At 44.6% G+C, this 24,952-nt stretch overlaps 1 protein-coding gene across 1 annotated transcript in view; it reads right to left on the bottom strand.

Annotated features, from left to right (window-relative positions):
• The window catches only part of LOC119393749 (signal transducer and activator of transcription 5B), a 113,871-nt gene that overhangs the window by 15,915 nt on the left and 73,004 nt on the right, over positions 1-24,952 (bottom strand). Inside the window, exons 16-17 of the mRNA XM_049415876.1 lie at positions 13,943-14,068; positions 4,288-4,458 (exon numbers count right to left, since the gene is read on the bottom strand). Coding sequence (XP_049271833.1) covers positions 4,317-4,458; positions 13,943-14,068 — 268 coding nt within the window. The 3' untranslated portion in view covers positions 4,288-4,316. The remainder of the gene's footprint in view (positions 1-4,287; positions 4,459-13,942; positions 14,069-24,952) is intronic.

Genomic DNA, 24,952 nt, shown 5'->3' with positions numbered 1-24,952 from the left:
GTAGTGGGGGGGGCTCTGAATTAACTGTGACCACCTAAATCTAATAAGTGCACGTGTGTTCTTGCATTTCACACCCAACAACCTGTGGCCATTGAGGCTGGGAATCAAACCCGCATCCTACTACAATTTCTCCTGAGAGCCATTTCAATCTAAACGCTTGCAAGAAACGGCTATGGAGGTATGGGTGAACGTTTGTGTCGATGGCTCTCCCTCTGTTAAGACTCTGGCCTCCCCCTCTAAAACGGAAGCACACACACGCTCACACAGCAGCGAGTTCTTTTTTTTTTCTGCCCCATTTCAGTTCATAAACGTAGACACACACTTGTACTGTGCCAATGAAATCACTGAATAAGCAGTTTGTTAAATGTCTGAAGACATTGCTGTCTTCAGACATTTATATACAGTGATGCTACCGAGGACTTCTGATTTGGAGCAATTTTTGGAGCAGCAAAATTTCCATTTTGGAGCACTTTGGAGCAGCAAAAATTTTCATCTTGGAGCACTTTGGAGCAGATAATTTCGCATCTGGGAGCACTGTGGAGCAGCAAATTTTACATCCTGGAGTGCACTACAGAAGCATATTGCATTAACATTCAAGCACCTGAATATTATTATGGGGCTCTTATGAAGGCTAGAAATATTTCGATTCAAATCGAAAAAATCATCTCAGGAGAACTCCATACTTCACTCGCTAATGAAAAAATAACGGCTCTTGCAGTTGAGTGTTCTGGATTAACCTCTTCGGCGATTATTTTCGACACTAGCAAATAAACAGAATACCGGATCAATAAAATTGCACTTCATGAACTAACAATCTAAGTACATCCATGTGGTTATCAGCAGACGTGGTAGACAAACGCCGTTATGTACAGCAGTGCCTCAATGCCAAAGAGTCACAGTGTTGCTGATGCATTCCCCTAAGAAAACTCCAAGGCGAAAGCCAGGTTCTTTTTCCCCTCGATCGACGAGCTGATCCTCCCCCTCCCTCTCTGCAAGCTTTCTGCACCTCACCTGGTTTTGCGCTGGCTCCATGATCGGCGCACCGATCATGGAAGCAGTGTAAAGCGACGATGTCATGTGATGACGTCATCACGAGGCATCACGATATGACACCATGATGACGTCACAAGTTTTGACGATCTATGACGTGATGATGACGCCATCACATTATGATTATTTTTGCCATCAATCGATTGACGCCGCCGACGGTCAATTTTCGTGTTTGATAAAGCATCTAAGGCTTTCACATTATTATTGCGTATTGAACGTTAACAGCCTGGCCGTTAACAACCTGGCCTTACATACGAAACTGTCCTCCACCATGTCACCTCTGTGCCATGCGCGAAACAGCTTCGCTTATCATCCATTTCACAGAGTGAAATGGCTCCTCATATTTTTTTTTTAGTTTTTGTCGGGATAGCAATTATATGGACACTCATGGCGGATTTTTGCCGTCGCCGTAATCTTCCGTATAAAGTCCAAATTACAGTTGAACCCCTTTATAAGAGGCATGCATGGGGGAGAAATTCTTGCCTGTTATATGAGGTGTCTCTTATAAGCAGGGTACTAAGTTATGCATTTTCCTATCAACCCTTACTTTCATGTAGCACGCTGGTGTCTCTTATACCCCACGTGTCTCTTATATCAGTGTCTCTTATAAAGGGGTTCAACTGTAATAACATCACCACGCGCATTCTAGCCGCGGGTAAAATCTCGCGAGCGCTGGCGACGAACGCGGCTGAAGAGGAGATTAAACTGGCCGGCCGTCTGTCTCCGTCGCACGGAGAGCGCATGAGATAATATTTTCCCGCGTGCGGGCCTGCCGTCGCTTGCTCATCAAACAACAGAGGAAACGCCCTGCCCGTCTTTCGTAAGGTGCATGAAGGGACGCCAGGGGAGCGGAGGGGGAGGGGACCGCATCGTTCGAAGGGCGCAGTCGCTTGCGCGCACGCTATCTCGTGGTATCAGGAGACGGCTCGTAAACCTGCTGTGCTCTCAACACTTACTTCGCGTTTAGAGAACTCGAGCACGAAAACGCTTCGGTTCCTGGAGCGGCCATATTCCTTTAAACCAGCGTTTTGTTGAGTTACGCGAGATCTGATTCAAAAGAGTTAGCTGCTATAGCCTTACTCCGTTTAACAATACAATTTGTTGGTATCGCATTCATTGCTTCGCCCTTAAGCGAAACTGTGAGCTTTTTTAATCGTCAGCTATTGACCCTCGAAAGCGAGGGGCGGACGTGTAACATGGCGTAGCCGCTTCACTGTGGGCCGTCAGCGACGGGCCTGCTACTGACAGCTGCGCATTTGCAGCTGCTCCGACCAGAAGATATGCTTTTATTAATGAGATGACATTAAAAAAAAAACAAGCAAAAAATTCGAATTGGAACCTTAGCACGTGAACTCGAAAGGGCAGGGCCTTTTAGGGGGTATTTACCGCAGAGTGATTACAAACTCGAATGTGCTGGTGGAAGGAATTACGAAAAAGCTCTTCTGGGTGAAGATCCATGGATAAAGTATATCTGAGGAAAAGTGTCCACGCGTTCCCACCGTTCGCGTGCTTTTCCATAAACGCGAAGCAAGGAACATTCGATATTGTTCGAGCGATCCCAGATTTCATTCCGCGATGTCTGGAAACAGAAGCGACAGACATTTTAGCAGCACACATGTAGTTATTACTGAAGATTGCTTTCCTTACGTGCCGTGCGACGCTTGAAATGATCTATCAGCAGCGTTTCTAGAACAGACGACGTCTGCCGATGAATCGCCGTCGCACTTTCTCGCTACCGATAGGCCTAGACGTCACGAGCCTCTGCAGAGAGCGCGTTTTGCTGTCGAGCCGACTTGCAGAACAGAAGCTGCGTCGGCACCGTGCATGACATTGCGCCTTACTCGGGACGCACGCGCGAGCGCTATTTATTCAGCGGAATAATTCTTGGTCCACGGTTGCGACTTTGGCAGCCCCAAGATCAAGCTGCACATGTTCTGACGCGCCGGCGATGCGATTGCCAGTGACAGACGCCTTCAAACCCGAGACTTTGGCGCAGTTTGGCGCAATTTTCGTCGATATTATTAGGATGGCGCAGTAAATACAATTTGGCGCACTTTGGCGCAGGAGTGGAATCACTGTGTATATATATATATATTTGTTAAATTTTATTTTATTCCTGACAACCAAGTGAAAATGGGTAGCCATCACCAAGAAATTGCGACAACTCCATTTATTTTTATTTCAATAAAAAAAGGCAAGGACAACACACACGAAGAGCCACTGCAGGACATCCCGTGCTTCCATTTAATAATGCAATAAAAAAAAAAGAACAGCGTATGTGCCCTTGATTTTCCACTTCCTTTTCTTTCAGTTTATTTGCAAACTCTTTTTCTTGTTCTTAATAATACAGCTGTGAATATGCATCCCTTGTTCATAGGCACATAATGTCCAGCTGCTTGTAGGTGGTGGCTGAAAAGTGCTACAACAAACTGATGTTCCATTAAATGTAATGACCATGATAAACTGTAATGAAAAGCTGCAATGTATTGAAGCTACCATAAGGTTACTCTGAATACTCACGTGTGAGCATTTTCATGTCCTGACCTTATCAGAAAGCAGTAGCTGTGCGTGGGATTAAACACATGCTCATCATTTAAGTGGAACACCACCACAGTCACTGATCCACCACCACGTGTTCATTCAAGATGAACACTCAACATCGACAAAGTTGTGGTGACAGTTTATCGATTTGTACCGTCTGTGGTTTCTGGGATTTGGCCAAGTGTGAAACCTTGACATCCAGCAGATGTGACTAGGTGGACACTGAAAATATATCGTTTGCACTGACACACACTATCTCTATTACTCACCATCTCTCTTACTCCCTTCAACTTCAAACGCAACAGTCAACATTACCTGCTTTTAAGTGGGGCATCCACAATTCCTGTGAGCCAAGTGTAATGTGACTGGCTTGGTACGGCCAAGAATGTGAAGGGCATCAAAGAAATAAAGGAGTGAAAGAAAGGATGAGGTGTGCAGGGATGGGATCAGAGAAGTGTGTGCAGAAGCAAGCAAGTGGTGATGGAGGCAATCATTCCGCTACGAGAGCAAAACCATCAAACTGAAATGCAAGTGCAGGACACACATTTGCTGCTACCACGAAATACGTGCTCCAATGTACTACGACAAAGCAAATGGAAGGGGAGAGCTAGTGGCTAAGACAAGAAGCATGGTTTGCGGCAGTGCAAGTGCAGTGCTCGTCAAACAAGAAAATGAAAAGGTTTCTCCTGAGCTCACCTGTCAGAGAAGAAGGGGGAGGGAGGAGCTCAGTTAGCTTTGGTAGGGTACGGCGTGAGCTCGGTAACGTTGAAGTTTGTAAAATCGACGGGGATATCCAACTCTGCAAAGTCCACCTCGCCCATGTCGCACAGGTTGTAGTCGAGGTCAGGCGCTGCCGACAGCCCCGCCCTGGCAGAAAAAAAAAAAGAACAACAACAGGCGTTAGGCGGGTGGGTGGGATTCAATTGCCGCACCCTCGACAGCACCTGACCTCCTTTGCCCCCCTCCACCTCTAATGCACACTTTCTCCTTCGAATTTTGGCTATTTGAGGTCCTATCAAGTTTTGCACAAGCACTTCAGGACAGTTTTAATGCAGTTCAAAAAGAACAAAGGGGACGGCGAAAGTATTCGAAAACAGTTAACACTTGCTTGCTCTGCAAATGCACATGTATAAGGGTTTTGTATGAAAGAGGGCAACAGGTGAAGCAAGAAGATGAGAGCACAGAGAAGAGAATCAGCTTGTCCTATTTCGCTCTGACCTGCTTCGTGTCATGGGCGGTGAACCAGCACACTGTGCAGAGGAAGAATGATGATGCTGCAGACAACACTGTAACCATGGCAGACACATACCACTCATGTTTGCCAATGGTACTACTGACGAGTTAAAGAAACAAAATACAGTGGCACCTATTTTCATTCCAGCACCTTTATTGCCCTGCAAAAATGTGTGTGTGCGAGAGCGTTGCGATCAGACAGCACGTGCGCCCACCTCAGTTTCTCTGTCAAAAAAAAAAAAAAAGATTTATTTTCTGACAGGCTTGAGAAATCTGCACCATAACTTATGACCCAGACCAGAAGCACTTGCGTAGCTAGCATGAGAAGAAAAATAATTTACAAGAAAGGCCCTGAATCAATATTTTTTGCTTGTGAAAAAGCAAGTGCTAGCTTTCCGCTGAGCCAATGTGGCAACTTGACAGGACATCATCTGGCTCATGCTTTTTTCTTACCCCCAGTTGCAGGTGCTGTTTTGGGTTCCAGCTCGAAGAAGCACATGAGGCATGAAGCCACTTGGTTTTTATTAATCCATTTGCTCATAAAATTGGGAAAACAAAGTGCAGGTTTACATTTTACTTTTCTTAGCTCTTAAGTAAGGTTTAACGGTAACATGGTAAAGGTGGCTGTTTGCACCCAGCCATGCCAATACACACTGCAACACTTAAAGTCAGAGTCAATCAAGTCAGTAACGGCAAGTCACAAAAAGAGTCAACATAACCATTTATTTTTCAAGACACAACGCTTGCCAGGAAGCAAAATGTGTAACGATGGCACGGAAGTACAACAGTGACGAAGGAGCAAAAGTGTTCAAGCAGACAAGAAAGGGGAGAAAAATGTACTCTGCAACAAACTCTTAAAAACTACAACAAAATGATGCAAATATACAAGAGGAGAAAAGAATCTTCCAGCTATATCTGCGCAGGAAACAGCAACAGCAGCAGCAGCAGCGAGTGGGTGATGACACCAGTCTTTCACTTTGGCAAATTCACACATGTATAACATGTAAAATGTGTATATTGTGCACAACTTACATCTAGTAACACACGTTTCGCTCGGGAGTCGCAGCACAATGTGTGCACCGCAAGCGAGGATGGCAAAACTACGACAAACCACAAGACCGGCAGGACTGCACAGTCGTGCCGATCTTGTTGGCTCGGCCAGCACAACAGGCACGCACAAGAGCAAAAACATCTATACATCAAAAATACATATCTATATATGCTGGCAACCTCCACAATGACAAGTGATCTCTCTCTGGAAGATCCTCAATATGAATAAAGCTCGCTTTCATAGATACTTCTCATTAATAAAAATAAGGCCAAATTGCCCAAGACAAGCAAGATACGTGCTTCAACCAGCACTCGTATTAAGCCCACTGAGTTTGGAGGACTGCGGTAACAATTTATAGGATGCACCTTTTCAGAGAAGTTGCAAGGCATCTGCAGATTTTTAATGTATTAATGTCAGTCTTGAGCAAATTGTTATGGTTGTGTTGCCTCACTTATTACCATGTGCTTCAAAGCAGCAACACAGTTGATTGGAGTGTCCTCACAATTTCAGCAAGGAATTATGCAACTAGATACTTGTAGCTGTACACAGTTTCTGCACAGAACTTAGAATAGAACATTTCTTACAATATCCAGAAGCTACAGCAAATCTAAGATATAATCAAAACAAAAAGTACAAAAAACAATGCCCTCGAAGATCACAATCGTGACTGAAATGTGAAAATGATAGTAATAACAATTCTGCAATATGGACAGCGCAGGTTTTCTTTAAAAAGATCGAAGGCTCAACAGTGAACAATCAATCATGCAATCATCAAGCAATGGTACTGTTTGTTCAACAGCCACGCATACAGAAGATATAAGACACCATTGGATCTTTTATCTTCCTTTTTTGCACCTCATCTTAGCAAACAGGACGCCTTGTTTCAGGCAGACGATACTGTCAACACGTTCAACAATTCTTTGTACACCTTCACTGCAGAATATACTTCAAAAACAAAAGACCTGGCCGTCCTTTCGCACTGCACACCTTTTTTTTTTTCGCAAGAGCCTAAGCAGAGATGTGCAGTATGCATAAATTAATGCTTCTACAAAAGCAAAAGGAAAGCGCCTGCAACATGCGTGCTAATACAGTTCATTGCAATGACTACAAAGCCGTCTGTTCTGTCTCAAACAACTAAAACATGTTTTTCAGAACTGACTAAAACCTAAAATCTGCCTGAAACACTAAATATAGTTCGGCACATCATGGCACATCAGCCTGCAATGACTTGCAGAAAGAATTACTGCACAAGCAAATGTGAAAGCTTATCAGCTTTCTCTATTCAAAAAAAGAAAAAAAAGGAAACCCATGTAAAAGAGACGCAACGATATGCTCCTAAAAATGCTTATTAGGTGAGTGAAGACAGCAAAGGCATGCAAGCATCAGCTCCTGGAAAAGTTGGTTATAAAAGAGTGCCGGTGGCAACGACACCATGAGGTTTCCGCACTAACTCGTTGAAATGTCAGATTTTGACAGCGTCTGCGAAGGCCTACATAACTCTTGGACTTCCATCACCTCTTATAATGAGCCTATGACGGCGAGATTAACATCCATATGGCTCTCAAAGAATAATTTATCAGCCTAAACTGATTAAGTGTTTCACTTCACTGTCCCTTCAGGCACTGCTTTTATTTTTTTTTGCTGTGCAAATGTGGGTGTGGCTTACACGTACAAAGATATGGTACAAATGTGGCATGAATCATGCAGCTGCATACATCCCATCAAAGATGAATATTTTGTGCCATTTGTATCACACCTACCAACTTCTCGAAATTAGACATTTCTGCCAACATGTCTGCCAACATGACAAGGAGGAAAAGACACCTTGTGTGGGGCACACCGACACTTTCTTACTAATGAATGACAGCAGCAAACTTGCAACAGCAAATCCTGAAAAGTAATACACAGTTTTTAGATCGCAGTGACTTTTTAAGCAACCTGGCTGCTGCTGGTGTAGCCTGCTTCAGTAACCAAGCTTATCCAGATAAACTAGTCTGAAGCAAGTGCCCATCTGCCACAAGGCCGAATCAAATATGAATCGAACAGTGAATCAAGCCGAAAGAAATACCTTTCAAATACTGAACAGCCGCCGTTACAATAACTGCAAAATGATGCCCAAATTATCGTAGTATTCATGACTTCAGTCTTAAGGCACAAATGAATCATCGGGAACTAATAAGCAGTTGCTTCGGATGCACAAGTCTTCAGAAAGTGCACGTGATCCTTGTATGGCCACTAAAGTGTGCCTTTCCAAGCAACATGGCCGACTGCACTATCACGTTTCATGCCTACGCAATGCTCACAGGGACGAAATTTGTCACACTTTTCCCTAATTTAGTGTTTATTTCTGGGAAAATGAGACTCAAATATTTGTAAAATCTTCAAAAAATATTCGCAAGTTATCAAAAGCCTACATTCAATTTAAATAGCACTCTATTTGATTTGATATTCGAAATTTCTCTAATATTCACATAGGTCTACAAATGATGCAAAATATTTTACTGTGGGGACAGATTTAGGTTCTTCGGTTTTTTAAGGACCCCAGGAACGTTATGGCACTTAGAGTCAGTGCATAAAATAAATCTTGAATTTCGCATGTGGAAGAGGCGGCAGACTGTACACAAGCACTCAGAACACGCTAGCAAATGGCTGTATGCTATGACAACGCTTAAGCTTCACAAAAGGCAAACAACACAGAGAGAGCTTGTAACAACCTTGGCAAATAATGCACTACAGTGCATTGTGAGAAACAACACTCAGGTATATACATAATCTAAGTTGAATTCTGATACAGTAGAATATAAAACAAAGGAATCTACCCCAACTTAAATTTCATTTTTATCTTACTACTCCGATATCACTCCAAAGAAAAGGGGGGAAAAAATAAAATGTTTAATGAATCAGTATGGTTGCTAAAAGAGAAAATTTGCTAGTGAATATTTGTTTCTTTTTCTTCTTGACACACTGTAGTCACTTTATATTTGTGGAATGTTAGCTGTGAGAAGCAGTGCTTCATAAAGCTCACTGAAACAAGCCCCTACAAGGCTTAAAGGTTCAACATTAAAGCAGAAAACAATGTCAGGCTAAAGTAAAGCAAGCTAAAGGCAATGTAGTAGGCTTGACTACCACAACCGTCGCATACGACGATGAATGCCTAAATATATCCCCTGCTTGGCAATGCTTTCTGTAATGATGTCCCAAACAAGTTAGAAAACTGCTAACGACAGTCCTCCAGTTGATGAAAAGCACCATGATCAGGCCTGGTAGTATATGAAAATATGCTTCTCAATGATCTTGTAAATATGTAGGTATATGTTATTACAAAATATCTAATATTGGTGTAATGATGTGTCTCTTCATAACCTTTAAGAAGTGCCAGTGCCTAAGCAGTTCGGAAAAGCTGGATGCATTGAGCATACCAAATCGATAGGAAAAAAATGATAGCAGACTCAGTACACACACACACACACACACACACACACACACACACACACACACACACACACACACACACACACACACACACTAAAGGAAGTGTTGGCGGTCAGCAAGCTCGTGGCATTGCGACAGATGTCACGCATTGCGACAGTTCCCATCGTGACAGATCAATAGAAAATGGTTAACAAGTTGGCACTAGCACTCTTGTCAAAGGGTACCCTGCAAGAAAAGGCACTGCTTTGCTGGGTACGCAAAAACTGCCTGCCCAAACTGATGAGCACTACGCTCACGCTTACTCAGTTATGTCATCATGTGAGTCATCAGCACCGTTGAGACCTACCATTTAACTTTTGTTGCAGGTGTTTTTCAAGTCATCATAACTAGTAAAATGAAAATACGAGTGCATGACTAACTCTCTGAGCATACCACATGCCAATTTTCTCTTAATTCGAGCAGATTTTTTTGTATTCACACACAGACCACAGAACACAGACTGTCTATGTGAGCTTCTAGAAGCCACACTAATCGGCTTAATAGAAATTTAATTAAGTTCTAGCATCTTACATGCTCACCTGAAGTGCTTTACTGTGCAGCTAAATCAAATACGTGAACGATTCCATCTTTTGTCCCAATCAAAATGTTGCCATGCAGTCCCAATAAAACTTCAAACCTCAAGTATATCACTGTACGTATTCTTTTAATTGCTCAAAACTCTTTGAAGCTGCCGTATATTTAAGTAGAGCTGTGCGAATAGCAAAATTTTGGGTGCAAAGCGAATCAAATAATTTTCGAATATTTCTCGAATACTTTTCGAATACATTGAAGTGAAATTACAGAAAAAAGTTGCAGAGAATCTCTAAGCATGTTCTTACGAGACAGGAACAATTACAAGTCACACACACTGTCAAAAAATAGATTTGTTGTTTTAATGGGGATGCGGCTTTCGTGTAGTGAAAATTTTAAAAAAAGATTTTTTGAAAATCACATTTTCAGTTTCTGTAGGCCTTTTTCTGATTTCAAAATATCTTCACCGAAAGCCATGTAGAAGTGCAGTAAAAAATTTATTGCGCTTGCCGAGGTGGTAAAAGTTATTGCGGAAATCGCAGAAAAACAGCGTTTTAAAAAAGAATATCTCCGCAACAACGCAACCGGGCGCCGCCATTTTGGTATCACCGGAAAGAGCATTTCTCCATCTTCAAATTTTGCGCTTCAGCTGGGTCTTTAACTCAGAAACAAGCGTACAAAAAGCAAATGTTTGAAGTTGTTTCGAGGCCTCCGATTGGCTCCATCTGCGATGTTGCTCCAGCACGCCCCGCCATTAGTCCGAACAATGCTCCGGGAGGGCGTCGTCTGCTGCTTGCACGTCGCAAGGTCATGGCTGTCGAAAATCATGCAACTTAGTGACGCGTTCGCACTCTTTCTGTGTTCACGGGTCGACAATCATTTAGAATATGATTACGCATCAGTTTGGCAGCTGCAAGCGGAAGCTCAATCATCAGATTATGATAGTGAGCCGTGCTCGTCGCGAACATCGCAGACGTGTGTCTCGGACTGACTGTTCTGCCTATCAGCACTTTGTGCCTTGTAACAAAGACCATCGCGGGACGGCTCTTTGTACTCGCGATCGAGCATGACGTAATTTGAAACATCAGGCGCCGCGCCCATGCACATCGCGACTGAGCATACTCCTCAGAGTCATGGCTAGGTCTAACTCTGCTCATGGCGCCTATTACAAGGCGAATCCGAACTTCGCGGCAAGGAAGTCGCGCTAGCGGACGTGCGAAAACAAAGAAGCCTCAATGTGCTTCGTCGCAAGCAACGAATCTCACTGCCCGCTGGCTCCTCGGTACCGTGGATGGCCATTTCACGCATCGGCAGCGGACCCCCCACTCCGGCGAAGATCGTCGCGCAGCGACCGCTCGGAGCACCGGTGGAAGCGGCTAGCAGCTTGGCACAGTGGCGCCCTAAAATGCAAGACCAAGCAAGCTGCACGCAGATTTATCGCCATTATATTTATTTTCCGCTATTACAAACCCTTTTACTTATTTTACGAATAAAGTAAAATTCCGGTGTGAATCGAACTGAATAGGAAACGCTATTAAAAAAATATTCGAAAGTTCGAATATTCGCACACCCCTACTTTTAAGACCACAGAAAGTCTGTGTCACATGTTCTTGCAAATATAACAGGTGCTTAGTTTAATTGTTGCTCTTACTTCTACACATAGAATAGCAGGAGTTGAGAAATTGACAAACAGACATCTTGGAAGGCAGAAGTGCTGCTACTAAAGTAATTCCATGACAAAGTTTAAAAGAAAGAGGTAGTAATAATCTGATATTTGGTTTGAGCATCCATCCAAGTCTACAATTAAGCATTGCTTAATAAGTCTCTGTTTATAGAGCATTCAATGTGGCTTTGTCTGACTAGCCATTTCACGTTTACTATTCCGATAGCTTCGTGTTGTGATAACGACTGCCAAAACGCCAACGCGTACTGCTTATGTAAATCGATGAAATGCTTTAGTACTTCAGTAATGTTCACTAAACAAAGCCAGCTGTGACAGTCACCCTAACATAGCATGCATATAAAAGTGTTCCAGTTTTCACCTGTCACCCTTATAGAAGTAAGAAGAAGAGAGTTCATATTAGAAAAAAGAATACACCAAATAATGTGCAAATATTTTACCAGGGGACACTTATGTTGATTCATTACAGCTGAACCTGGATACATCAAACCAGGGTATGTAGAATTTGTCTATACCAAATAACGAGTGTTTCTCCGAGACTTCCAACAATTCTTAAAAATTAGCATTAAGCATTAAGTTTTAATTTGCTGGCTAATTAGCAAAATATGCTAATTCACTGTTCAGCTTGAGTGAAGAAACAGGAGACGTCATAACGGGTCAGGAGCTAACATTTTTTATACATGTGGATTCCGGCACACCTTAAGCACTCAGATTCAGTTTACCAATGGGAAAGTGCGAAACTTTTTCATTCTGCAGAAATTAAAAGGACTTTATTCATTATTTTTAAACTGATAAAACTCATTTTGCCACTTTTTACAAACTTACAATTGTCAGTAGCAACATGACTACCCTTACTAACAAGTCAATAGGCAGATTTAGCCAATTAGCCCAAAAAAATTTTAACACGTAACTTCCTTTCTCAGATCCACAGTTCTTGATAACTTGGCTCTTCTTCAATTTTTTAAAAAAGTGATTTTTACTTTACGTGCTTCCATATGCATGTTCGATTCCCATCGACGGCGGCGGCATTTTAATGGGGCAAAATGCAAGAAGTATACTTTGTGTTGTCTCCTTCTGTGTCCCGTGTGTTTTACTTTTCCTAATCACGAATCACCAAGTAGGCTACACCCACACGCATCTAAGATGCAAGAACACCCATGTATTTATAGATGTAGGTGGAGCCTTCATGATCATATCGTAATTTTGACACTTAAAACCTCCAAGTTTAATTTTTCTAACGCCTCATCTTTTCTTTAACTTTCGGCAGACGTATGAGATTTTCCTCAATTACCAAGTCAAGATTTGAGGACTGTACCAACCAGAGACTGGCTTTCGCACTGAGGATAAACCTCATCCTGTGATGTCCATGCCTAGTAGTTGTTCAAAGATGCTTTCCTTCTGTGCGCACAAAGGCAAAGAACAATGAAGCAATTACGCAGCCTCACTAGCCAGCAAGTATTGATCACCACACAAAGACAGCTCACAATCACGACGCAATAGGGGGCAACGAAGAAGCACCAATATTATCGTACAAGAACAATGTACAGAAACTTCTACTTACACTAAAAACGTGAGGTACACCAAAGAAAGAAAATATCTTTTCTTTAGGACAAGGCTCGCATGCAAGTGTGCACCATTTGCTCAAGTAATGTCATTGTGAAAAATGAGCTCCGTAAATATAAAATAAAAAAAGAAGAGCTGCTTAGAAACGAGATTAAAAGTGACAAAACAAATACTAAATGATGAGGTAAACAAAGTGATTACAAGTGAGAAATCTGAGCACTTGTAACAGGAGGCACTGCAGTGCTTCCCAATATAATAAGGAAATTATTTAAGAAGGAAACGAGCGAGGCGGGGGTCTCGCAGGAGACGTTACAGATGTTTCTGCGCACACCCGCATGAATATCGGATGAAAAAAAAAATGGATGCGTGGGTAGGTTGGCTGCTCGACAGGCAAGCAGAGCTTGAAACACTGTCCTCGCTTTCTTTCTCTCTCGCTCACGAAAATTCCCCTTCGACGGCTTCCGGCAGAGGCTGAGCAGGTTGTGTGCTCCTCAATGAAATCCTCCTCCTGTTGCACACACTTTACGCAGTCCAGGAGACGAGGCTGCTTTTAAGGGGAGGACAGAGGATCACCAGCCCAACTCCTTGAAGCCCACAGCGTCGACGGATCCACCTTCTTTTCGCTTTTGGAGGAAAGGTGGAAGGAAGGCAGGGGTGGTAAGCGGGGCAGTGATGCGAGGAACGGTTTGCGTGACAGTTTGTGCGACAAGAAAGGGCCTGACGGCCCTTTGATGTGCAAGGGAGGGATGGCAGGGGATGTGCGAGGGGGTAGGAGGGAAAAGTGAAGAGGACAGGTAGGCAGGCAGCAAGTACACACTTACTGCATGGCCTGGTCAAGGGAGGAACCATCGTGGTAGATGCTCGCTCCTGTGTCCGGTGAGTGCGGGTGGAAATACGACTGAGGCGTGGATGGGTTGCTGTCTACGAGGTTCAACATCCCCGACAACCTGCCAAAAAGCAAAAGGGAAAGGAAAGGACATCGCAGTTCCAAATGTGTGCATTTGTGAATCCCACATGTGGTTGGTCTGCAGTGGCCATACTTCCTATTTTGCATTAACAAACTGTTTTGCAATACTCTGGCCAACAAAGATCTTTGACACCAACAAGTGTTCAACAGTGTTGTTGATGCTAAAATTTACAAGAGCGCTCACTTTAGGAAAATATAATAACATTGACCAAACTGTATTTACTAATTATTACTTTACCAACTATATATGAGACAGGAGACATAAGCAGTGGAAGCTCCCATGTTGTACCACTTAAGTCATTTGCTCACCCTACAAGAGGTCTCTTGGTAAAATCAATGTTTACATTGTTTCAAGGTTCCAACCTATTACAGCGTGCGACAAATCTTTGTAGCTCCGCTCGTACTGGACGGATTCTAAAAATTCTTGCGGTGGTCGATTCGTGAGGAAATAAGCTCCTTTAATGAAGCCCTTCCATGGCTACTTGGAAAGGTGTTGCAGGGCCCCTTTAAGGTATGGTGTCACCTAACAGCTGCCCCCAAAGCAATACTAGAAAGGCATATATAATGAACAGTAACAAGGGTCATTACCTCAGTAATTACAGATCAACAAACGACCTTCCTGCTAGCCCATAAGGCAATGCCCATCCACATGCTCTATTGTAATCACTGTGATTGCTATTCTTGCAGATTATCCCAATAATAACTCAGCTGACATGACAAAGAATCGAGCACACACAGTGCTATTTCTGAAAGATGAGACCAGAAATTCAGAGCCTGATAACACACACAGCATTACAAAGACAGCATGAAAGCATGTCTAGTCATGAGGTTTGGATAACCTCTACTCTTTCCCCAGAATAGACCAGGCATCACCCATTGCCTTGCATCAGTCAAACACGCCATTCCACATCATTAATAAAAATTCAGTAAAACAGTAGTTCCCACAGGCCTACAACAGACCTCGAAGACAAGCTTGAAGACTTTCTAGGCAGCTCCATGAAGACCGAGCCTGTCAAGGTAATGGCCATTGAATTGGCATACAATCAAGGCGTGTCGGGAAGTGATCTCAAAGAAAGAAAAAAAGTGGACCACGAAAGGCAAGGAACTGCCAAGAGAATAAATTTCCCATTCTAAGAAGGCGCATTGTGCCTGTCTGTCTCTTTTTTCCAGCGGTTGATATAGGAGCATGCCATAGTTTTATCTTTAAAATCAACTAACAATACAGGGTTTGTATGCAAAGTAGTAGGACTGATATTTTTTTTCCAGCAAAAACGTGGTGAAGGAGGGGGATGTTCCTGCGCTGGTCGAGCGCAACGGTCACCAGTTGTCTTCTAGCATTCACAGAGTGTACATCGAGGTTAAGGTGAACCCATTTCAAGGTGCCTTGTCATCTCGACAATGAATCGTTTGTTAGAGCAGCGCTGCACGGTGAAGTTTTGCATTAAACTGGGTAAAACTGCGGATGACACCCGTGATGTGATCAAGACTGCTGCTGGTAATGATGCTATGGGTCAGTCCCGTGTTTCTGAGCGGCACAAATTGTTTTGGGAAGGAAGAGAGCAAGTTGAAGATGAGCAACAGTCAAACGGCAAAAAGTCCCAACTCAACGGCAAAAAGTCCCAACAATGTGCCGAGCCACACCACCTTTACTGTCATAGACTTCCTGACCAAACAAGGCATCACACAGCTTCCCCAGCAACCCCACATCCCAGACGTCGCTAGTTCAAACTTCTTCCTCTTCCCCCGACTGAAAAGGGTCATGAAAGGACGGCACCACGGCTCGGTCCAGGCCATTCAAGAGGTCATAACAAGGAAGCTGAAGAGCATTCCAGTTTTGCCTTGGCATATCTTGAAAACTATTAAAGACTATGTGTCTAAATTGTCATTAAAGACAAACGCTGTACATTCAGGTGCATATTAAGTTCAAGGCCATCAAAATTGGGTGGGGGTTACATTCGGGTAAACACGGTGTATATGCCTAACCATATCAGAGCAGTTTATGCTCGACAATCATTCTGTGCATTCTGAACAGCATATAAACAGCGACAAACGAGTGGTTCACATTTTTTTCCCACAAACCTTCATCCACCTTGCGGGTTTTCGCAGAAGTGATTTTTCTTCACAAGTCTCTATATCACCAAATCCAAGATTAAGACATTCAGTAACAAAATATGAAGAATGTTAATACAGTGCCATGCCAGCAGATTGAAATGACACTGTATTTACTCAATTGTAACGGGACCACGATTGTAGCGCGAGGGGCGACTTTCCAGGAAGAAAAAAAAAACTAAAATGAAAGAATTGCGTGCATCATTGCACTTTTTGAAAACTTGAATTTTGGTATTCAATTGTAACGCAAGAGTCGACTTCAGGTAGCAAAAATATGGAAACAGATGCCCCTTACATTCGAGTAAATACAGCACTGGCAACACACCTCATAAAGTTCTGTGCGGAGGCTTTCCAATCGCGCACAAGCATCATCGTGCAGGTGAAATGTGTCTCCAGACAGACAATAAAAAAACAACGCAGATAATCAGGCAGAAGGTGCATCAGTGCTAAAATGTGCTCCCAGCATGCAGACCCCAAAACTTGCACTACAGTGCACTACAGCTGCAAGTTACATTTGCAAACATTAAAATTTTAAATGAAACAATATAAACTAAGATACTGCCCACTTCCAGTTCTCTGAATTGTGAAGTCCAGACACCACAGACTCATAAGCCCAGAGGCTGGTATGGTTTTTTTAGTGCGCACCTAACTTTTTAGTGTGCATCTAACTTTTTAGTGTGCACCGAACTTTTTGTGTGCACCGAACTTTTAGTGTGCACCTAACTTTTAGTGTGCACCTAACTTCGAATAACAGAGAGCTGAGCTAGTTGGTCAGTATTCATGTTAAAAGACTGGGCGTGTAAACACGCACATATATGTTGTCTTGACTTCTCATGTGTCCGTGTTTGCGCACCCTGCCTTTTAGCATGAACTCTAATAACAAGCAACAGTCACAGATGGAAGTCAAAGCTACTTGGCTAGTATGGCACTTAGAAGCGGCAGCGAGTAAAAGGTTAAAAAGTATAGTAGTCACTGAATGTTCAACTTGAACATAATGCAAAAAGCAGCAGCTTTTGCTCCAGAAATGCAACAAACAAATGCTTCACTTAGCAGGACAATGGTGCCTTCTGGCTGCTACAGATTGAAATTTTGTGTTCACTACATAACAAATGTTGCAAGTTACTTGGCTGCAGTCACTGACATGTGTGGGTGCTGCTGCTAGTACTGTATGTGCAACTGTGCAAGCTTTTTTGTTTGGTGCACCCGAGGAATAACCTTCTCAAAGGAGGACTTACATGCATGGCCTCAGACAAGAAATATACAAAATCTATAAAAAGAAAAAAGAGAGAGGGAGAGAGAGAGAAGGACGTTTTACAGGACAACAAGCCGACACAAGTGGGCTCGAAAAATGCAAACGACCGCTGCCTTGAAGCAGCACAATTGAAAGACCAGCTACGATGACATTTTTACTTTGTCTATTCTCGTAATAAATTAGCAGTATGTACAAAATTGAAACAACCCTGGTTAATAATTGTCCAGGTAGTCAATGTACATTGTTTTAGTCTCAGCACATCGCCTCCCGATATATATTTTTTTTTCAGAGCACAGTAGGCAGTTTCCAACCTCAGAGCTGCTCACTCGAGGTGGCCCATGACATCCTGCTAGTGGCATCACCATCTTTTCTCTTGTTTGTTTTTGTTTCAACTTCGGTATCAAAAACGCCTACATTTTTTAAGCCTTTTTTTTTTGGGAAGGCGTATGCCCATTCCAAAATTTCGCCGTAGTTGTCTTCAAAAGGAAAAGGAACAAAAAAAAAATGGGGGAAGGGGTATGACGTGACATCCATGCATTGACACTTTCCAAAACAGGCTGCGGAAACACACTGCCACCACAAACTGATCACCGAGTAGCAAGTGCGGAAACTTTGTAAAACAGCATGGAACGTGTTATGAGAACCATCAGTCAGTTGTGCGAGACCATTGTGCGAAACCTTACACACCATGCACCGTTCTGCTTTACTCCGCATGGTCAGAATGAAATTCCTTACCTTCCTTACCTCAGTCGACTATAGTACTCTCTCCCACTATTCCCATGCAGTGCAGTGAAAGCTACAGAGCAAACATCAGCCAATCATGATTTCTTCAAAAATGAAAAACTTAATCACTGCAAATTCTATTGTTAGTTTCTGTTCAATTACCGTATTTACTCGATTCTACCGCGCACTCGATTGTAACGCGCGCACGTTTTCCGCGACCAAAAAAAAAAAAAAGTAAAACATCGATTGTAATGCGCACCCATTTTTCGTGAGAGAAAAGAACAAAAAAATGTCCGCAGGAGTCAAACTTCGCGCATTCAGAAGGACAAGCATTTGGGTTTTAAAGAACTAAAGTTTCAAAAAAGTAAAACACTAAGTCAAAAAGCGGGCCTTGCCGCTAAAACTGTCACCACTACGGCGGCGATACGAGTCGCGTAATGGATCAGTCCTCGTCGCTGTTGGACAACTCCTTGTCACTGTCAACGCACTTCGATTTCGGGAAACCGGCCCTGCTTTGGTCCACTGAAACCTTTTCGTGAAGCTTTGCTGTAAAAAAATCTTCTGCTTCTGTTTGCGCTAGTCTCGCACGCACGTTTTCGGAACTCCGAACGACCGCAATGCGGCCCGATTTCCGTCCGTCTCTGCACATGTAATAACTATTATTTTAAATGCGGTATCGTGGTGCACTCGTCGAGTATTTGGAGTCGGCACTTCCATGCCGTCGATGCGAACGCAGAACGGGATGACAATCTCATCACACGTACGAACTGAAACAATAATGGCACAAATGGCCAAGGCGCGTAGGAGGCGGCCATTTTGAAATGCCGATGGCAATACGATAACCCGAGTTTTTTTTTTTTTTTTTTTTTCGGTACTCGATTCTAACGCGCATGCGATTTTTGGACTCATTTTACCGGAAAAAAGGTGCGCGTTAGATTCGAGTAAATACGGTACTTTATGTTCAGGTTGGGCCAGCTTACCGTGAACAGCAGCAATGACACCGCAGCTGGTTTTCACTGCTGGTGCAACACCCATAGCTTTCACTGCACCCCACAGTGCACAAATTGCCCATTTTTTTAGTAGGACTGATTACTGAGCTAATTCGTCTTGCATAATCACTATGTTCACTTAGTGAATATTAAATGGGCACTTAGTGCAAATTAAATGTGCACGAGAAAACAAAGTAGACACAAAGAGACACTACTAATAGTTCATCGCCACAAAATCCACAGATATTTGCACCGTTAAAGGGGTCATGAAGCACCTCTTGGGCTTGTTGAAAAAACACAACCTGCGGAAAGCTGACAGGGCTATGAACTGCTCTGCAAAATATTACAGTCGTGCGCGTCGCGTAAACCCCACAAGCGGAGCGCGAATTTGCCGTTTCCTCAGGCGCCCTCTTTTCAGAGGCCGGTTCTCACTCTCGTCGGTGGGTGGGGCGTCTGCATGCGTACGTCGCGGAGACATAGCATGCTTATTGGCCGATAGCCGGATGAGATGCGCTTCTTGCCACGGGGTGCCACCACTTGCCCGCGCGCTTACTTCTCAGTCTGCTATTTTTACACGGTAGCCGCACTGGCGCATGCGAATCACAGCGAGAGAGCGATCGCGTTTCATGACGCGCGTTGACGTGACTTCTTACCCCCGTGCCATCCCTCCCTGTCTAGCTTCCAGTGCGCTCGTCGGCACGAGAAAAGAGAGAAAGCGCTGAGAGCGTGCGCCAAACCCCCATAACTCCGCTGATTCTTGATGGATTCGAGAAATTTCTGCGGCAATCGATTCGGGAGGCAGTAAACTCCGATACTAACGTCATTAGATCATTACTTGGAAAAGTGGTTCATGACCCCTTTAAACCTCAATAGTACAGTCGAACCAACTTATAACGATCCCACATAGAACGATCTATCGGTTATAACGACCATATTTGGGTGCACTTACGATTTTCCTATGCTAACCATTGAAGCTGCGTCCAGATATAGCGAACATTTTTCAAAGCCTCCTACTTTTACAACGAACACTTCGGACACGGTCGCGGTAAAAACATGGCGCATACGAAGCGAAAAAAAGTTAAGACATGCCTTCTAAAGCGTGACAGGGGCGCGCTCTCGCGCGTGCCCCGCTCCAGTTTACTCGCGATTAAGATACCCAGATCGGCGAGCACCGCACGCAGATTTCGGATGCTGGGAGCGAGGTCGCTCACTTTCCAGGCATTTCTTCAGTGGTAGAATGGCAGTGAGGGAAAAAAATAGTAGGCAGCATGAAGCCTTGCGGTCAGCTTTCGCACGGTAACCTTTCCTGACGCCGTTCTCTGCAGCTACGACCGCCTGCGATGAACAAAACAATGCCTTGGAACGCAAGAAGGTATAAATGCAAAAAGTGATAACCGCGACAGCTTTCCATCGCAAAAAGGTTCCCTGCGTCCCTAAAATCGTCGACGCCGCAATGTGCCGCGAAAAGTCGTCCGTCTTTTTGGTAACGGCAGAGACCGGTCGATCGGTGATTACTACAGTTGAACTCCGCTACAACGAACTCCGCTTCAACAAAATTTCCGGTACAACGAAAAATTCTCGGTTCCCCGTCAACAGTCCATAGGAGTCAATGCATAAATATGCTCGCCACAACGAACACTTTTTCTGCTGCCGTTCCGCTTCAACGAAATTTGACGATGCCATTCGGGGCTCAAAAATTTAATTTACCGTGCAATAAACACAATCTCGGACATTTTGATGCATTTTAGAACATAAAATACGAATTCAAAGTCTGAATCGCGTGTTGGAACCACCAGAAACCGCCGCTGTTGACTGAGCATGGGGGCCGCCATTGCTTGATAGCGACGGCGATCAGACTGCCCTTGCGAAACTGGCTTGAGTTGCTTCTGAGTCGCAGACAATCCGAAGTCAAAGCTCAGTTGTCGACACTGGGGTGCGATCGCGAAACTGCGCGAAACGATAGCTTTTCGGATGCCTTTCCAATACTTTTTGTGCTTTTTGCGCTTCGCTAGTGGTCAGAGCGACGGTACAACCGCCACATCCGCGTTATCGCGAGCAGCCCTGGGGTGCTATCGCGGAACGATTCTATTTCCGATTCCAATGCCTTTCGTGCTTTTCGCGCTTGGCCAGTGGTCAGAACGACGGTTCGTCCGCGTTACCAACGCGATCAGCCAGCCGTGAGTGGTGGATGATAAGAGTAGCATAGAATATGGCATGGAATCGGAAATAGCATTGTTCCGCGATTGCACCCCTGGGGTGCAGTCGCGGAATGGTGCCTTTTCCAATGCCAATGCTTATCGTGCTTTTCGCGCTTGGCCAGTGCGACCGGTGGTCGGAGCAGCAATTCGTCCACGTTATCAACGGAATCAGCCAGCCGCGAGTGGTGGATAAGAATAGCATAGAATAAGGCGTAAGTCATCGCTCCACGATAGCACGCCTGCATGTCGCCGTTGTCGGCGAATAGCTAGTGTTAGCGTGTTGGTGCAACTGTGCAGTTCGTGTTGCGTGCCCATGCTTGTTTGATTCGTTCGCGGAAGCCGTTGTTTCCGCGTGCTTTTCAATGTGGCGTCGATATATGAGAATTGCGTCGTAACGCTGCTGGGGACGCAAAGGAAGCAGCAGACACTTTTTGAATATTGGAAATAAAAGTTTCACTGTTCTACTAGCTCAGGTCAGCCATATTTTTTTCGATTTCACTACAACGAAATGTTCGCTTCAACGAACATTTTTCCGAGCACCGTCAATTTCGTTGTAGCGGGGTTTGACTGTACTTCCGCGCGATTGCGGCGATGCCTTCGCGGATAAGCATCAGAAAAGAACGAAGGCGAGGTGGTGGCTGTCGATGAACGTGTCATTATGCCTTATAACTGACAACCTTATCACAGTCATCTGTAGATATTCGGCTTTGCGTGTGGCGTACGCCGTACACTGCGGATTGACGGCGGTACGAGCGCGCCATGCTGCCGTTTGCAAGTTCGCCGCCGCCGCGTCGTGCGACACCGCTTTTTTTTTTTTTTAAGTGCGCGTCGCTTCGTAGAAACGAAAGTAGCTCGCTGTTGTTGAGCGGCGCGGGCACCGAGAAACGTCGATGCACTGACAGCGAGCGTATACAGCGTGTTTGACTAGGTGACAACTGAAGTGCGCCGCGCATCGTCGTGCAAGGCCGCGAGAGCATCGCGGAGACGTAGAGTGCGCGTTGCTTGGAAAATGCTTGTTTTCACCGTGTTGAACGAAGAGGCTAGTCGCCGCAACCGTGCACGGTCCGGAGTGAAGCAAGCACGAAGAACGTACAAACGCGCGCATACGGCATACAGCAAGCGGCCCGGCAGTGACTCCGCGACCCGAGTAGGCGACGCACTGCACGCAACTAGCCAGGGATGATCGGCTCCACGTCGCGGTACCGCGCTTCGGTGAAACGGTGTCAGCTCATTGCAAAGGCAATGAGCTGCGTGAGCTCATTGCCTCGTGAGCACGCAGTGGGCGCACTCGTGAGCACGCAGCGGGCGTCGCTTCACGACGCGAAAAGGCTTAGCTTGTCACCGAAGGGGTTGTTAGCACTTTAATAAAAGTGCACAAAGAAAGAAAAAAAACGGCTTGGCCGCTAAGCGCACGTTTTTAAGGGCGAGTCCATATACAACGAACTACTGATATAACGACCACTTTTCGCGACACTTTCGAGTTCGTTATAAATGGGTTCGACTGTATAACAAAATACAACAATAAAATGAAGTATGTAACTTTTTTGTAAGTTCACGTCCATAAAACACCATGTACAGTAGAACCCCGCTGTTACGTTCCTCACTGCTGCGTTTTCCCGGCTGTTACGTCGTTTTCCGCCGGTCCCGGCATAGCTCCCATAGGATACAATGTATTGGGAACCCCGCTGTTACGTCGTAACTGTCGGACCGTTCCCGTATGATACGTCGCGAAGTGCGCTCGGAGCCGACCGAGTGACTACCAAAGAGAGCGGCCATGGTGCATTTTCACGCAGCTTGGCCTCGTTTGACCGTAATATTAGCCGCATGAGAGGCGCAAGCAACAGAATCTTTCAATTGATGCAAACAAAAGCATGGCCTTCGAGATTAAAATTGCAAAGATGGCGTCTATGACGTAACTGCTCGCGAAAGCAAGGCCTTCGAGATTGGCATTTACTATTGACAAAAGCATAGCCTTTGAGATTTGTATTGCACAAACATGGCGTGTATGACGTAATTGCTTGCGAAAGCAAGGCCTTCGAGATTGGCATTCACTTCTGCCATCGCGTTGGCGTAGACTCATCATCATCGTTATTTGTCGGAGAACGGGAGGAGTTCGAGCTGGTTGACACTATAGTCGTGCGTGCGGTTCGCGGTCGGACTCGCCGCGCCGGTCGTGATTGCGTGTGCTTAGTTCTTTCATGCCTACAGCTGTTGGTGTTAAAAAAATCACATACGTTGATTACATTTCTGTGGATGAGGCCGTCCTAAGCTCCGCGTTTCTATCCATCGAGCTAGATCGCGGCTGAGCGCGCCAATTTTCGTGCTGCTCGTAAGAATTGAAATAAAATTCTGTACCACTAAATATTTTGCCGTTTTTCCTGTTTTTCGGCTCTTACGTTTCCCGTCTCTTACGTTTATTTCCTACGGTCCCTTCAAAAACGTATCAGCGGGGTTCTACTGTATTTCTATTTTTAATAAAGCGTGCTTATCCACAATTTCTATATAGTGAAGTTTCATGGCTGCTGCAAAAACTAAGTTGCTGCAATAAATTGAAACTAATGCTGGTGCCAGTTGTCAGACGTTTCAGTTACACGCAGTTTTTGCAAATGCATTTTCAAATTGCACGCCGCAGAGCGCAGTCTTTTCCTAAAATGCGAGGGGGGCGGGGCATGATGAACGTGTGTTCTCCGCCTCCCCACCAAAGCACTGGAGGAGAGCATATGGGCATCCTAGCACATCGTATTGCTGGTATCGCACAGTCTACGCCGCGGCACAGTTCAGTTTTGGAGTTTTTGTTGTTGCTGTGTGGAAAGTGATAAGCAACAATAACTGTACAGGCAGCAGTACGAAACACTACGACCTCTCACTAATCTTGTGAGCTATCTTGATCACTGTGGTATCGGACGTCGAACGCGACGCCCGGAGAACAAAGGGCACGGCGCCCGGAGCGCCGGCCGGGAGGAAGAACAGCAGCAGCCGGTAGCCAAGCAGGAACTCATTTATTTCACACAGTGCCGCGCATATATGTACATGGTGGCGCCCCTAAGGGCAAAAATACTTTTTAAGAAACCGAAACTGGAACTCACATACCACATCATCCCCCCCTAGAATGAAAAGGACATGTGGCCTTTAAATCCTTATACAGCGATTAATGACAAATACACTGTATACAACCTTAACAGTAGACACCTTAACATCCCCCCCTCTTTTGGTGTAACGTTTTGGTGGCTACCGGGTGCTGCTGTTCTTCCTCCCGGCCGGCGCTTCGGGCGCCGTGCCCTTTGTTCTCCGGGCGTCGCGTTCGACGTCCGATACCACAATCACCAATTCAAAAGAGCGTCGTTTCATGTAAGAGGAATCACTGAGCTCCCTCTTTACGATTTAAAAGTCGAAAAAAAAAAAGTGGTCCTGAACTCGCTGAAGAAAAGGACAAATTCCCAGCAAGAGCAATCTAAAGTAACGGGATTTCACCACAAAAAAAGAACAAAAAGGCTTTCTTTCATTGGGTGAACTGCTGCAGCATGCCAACCTGCTGTAGCCAACCCATATATCTTTTTTTTTAGCTGCTCGCAGTTATCTGCTGCACTGCTACC

The sequence above is a fragment of the Rhipicephalus sanguineus genome, chromosome 5 (assembly GCF_013339695.2).
Source record: "Rhipicephalus sanguineus isolate Rsan-2018 chromosome 5, BIME_Rsan_1.4, whole genome shotgun sequence".
Lineage (NCBI taxonomy): Eukaryota > Metazoa > Arthropoda > Arachnida > Ixodida > Ixodidae > Rhipicephalus > Rhipicephalus sanguineus.
The sequence above is the reverse complement of the archived record's forward strand: the minus strand, read 5'-3'. Positions and strand labels throughout refer to the sequence as shown.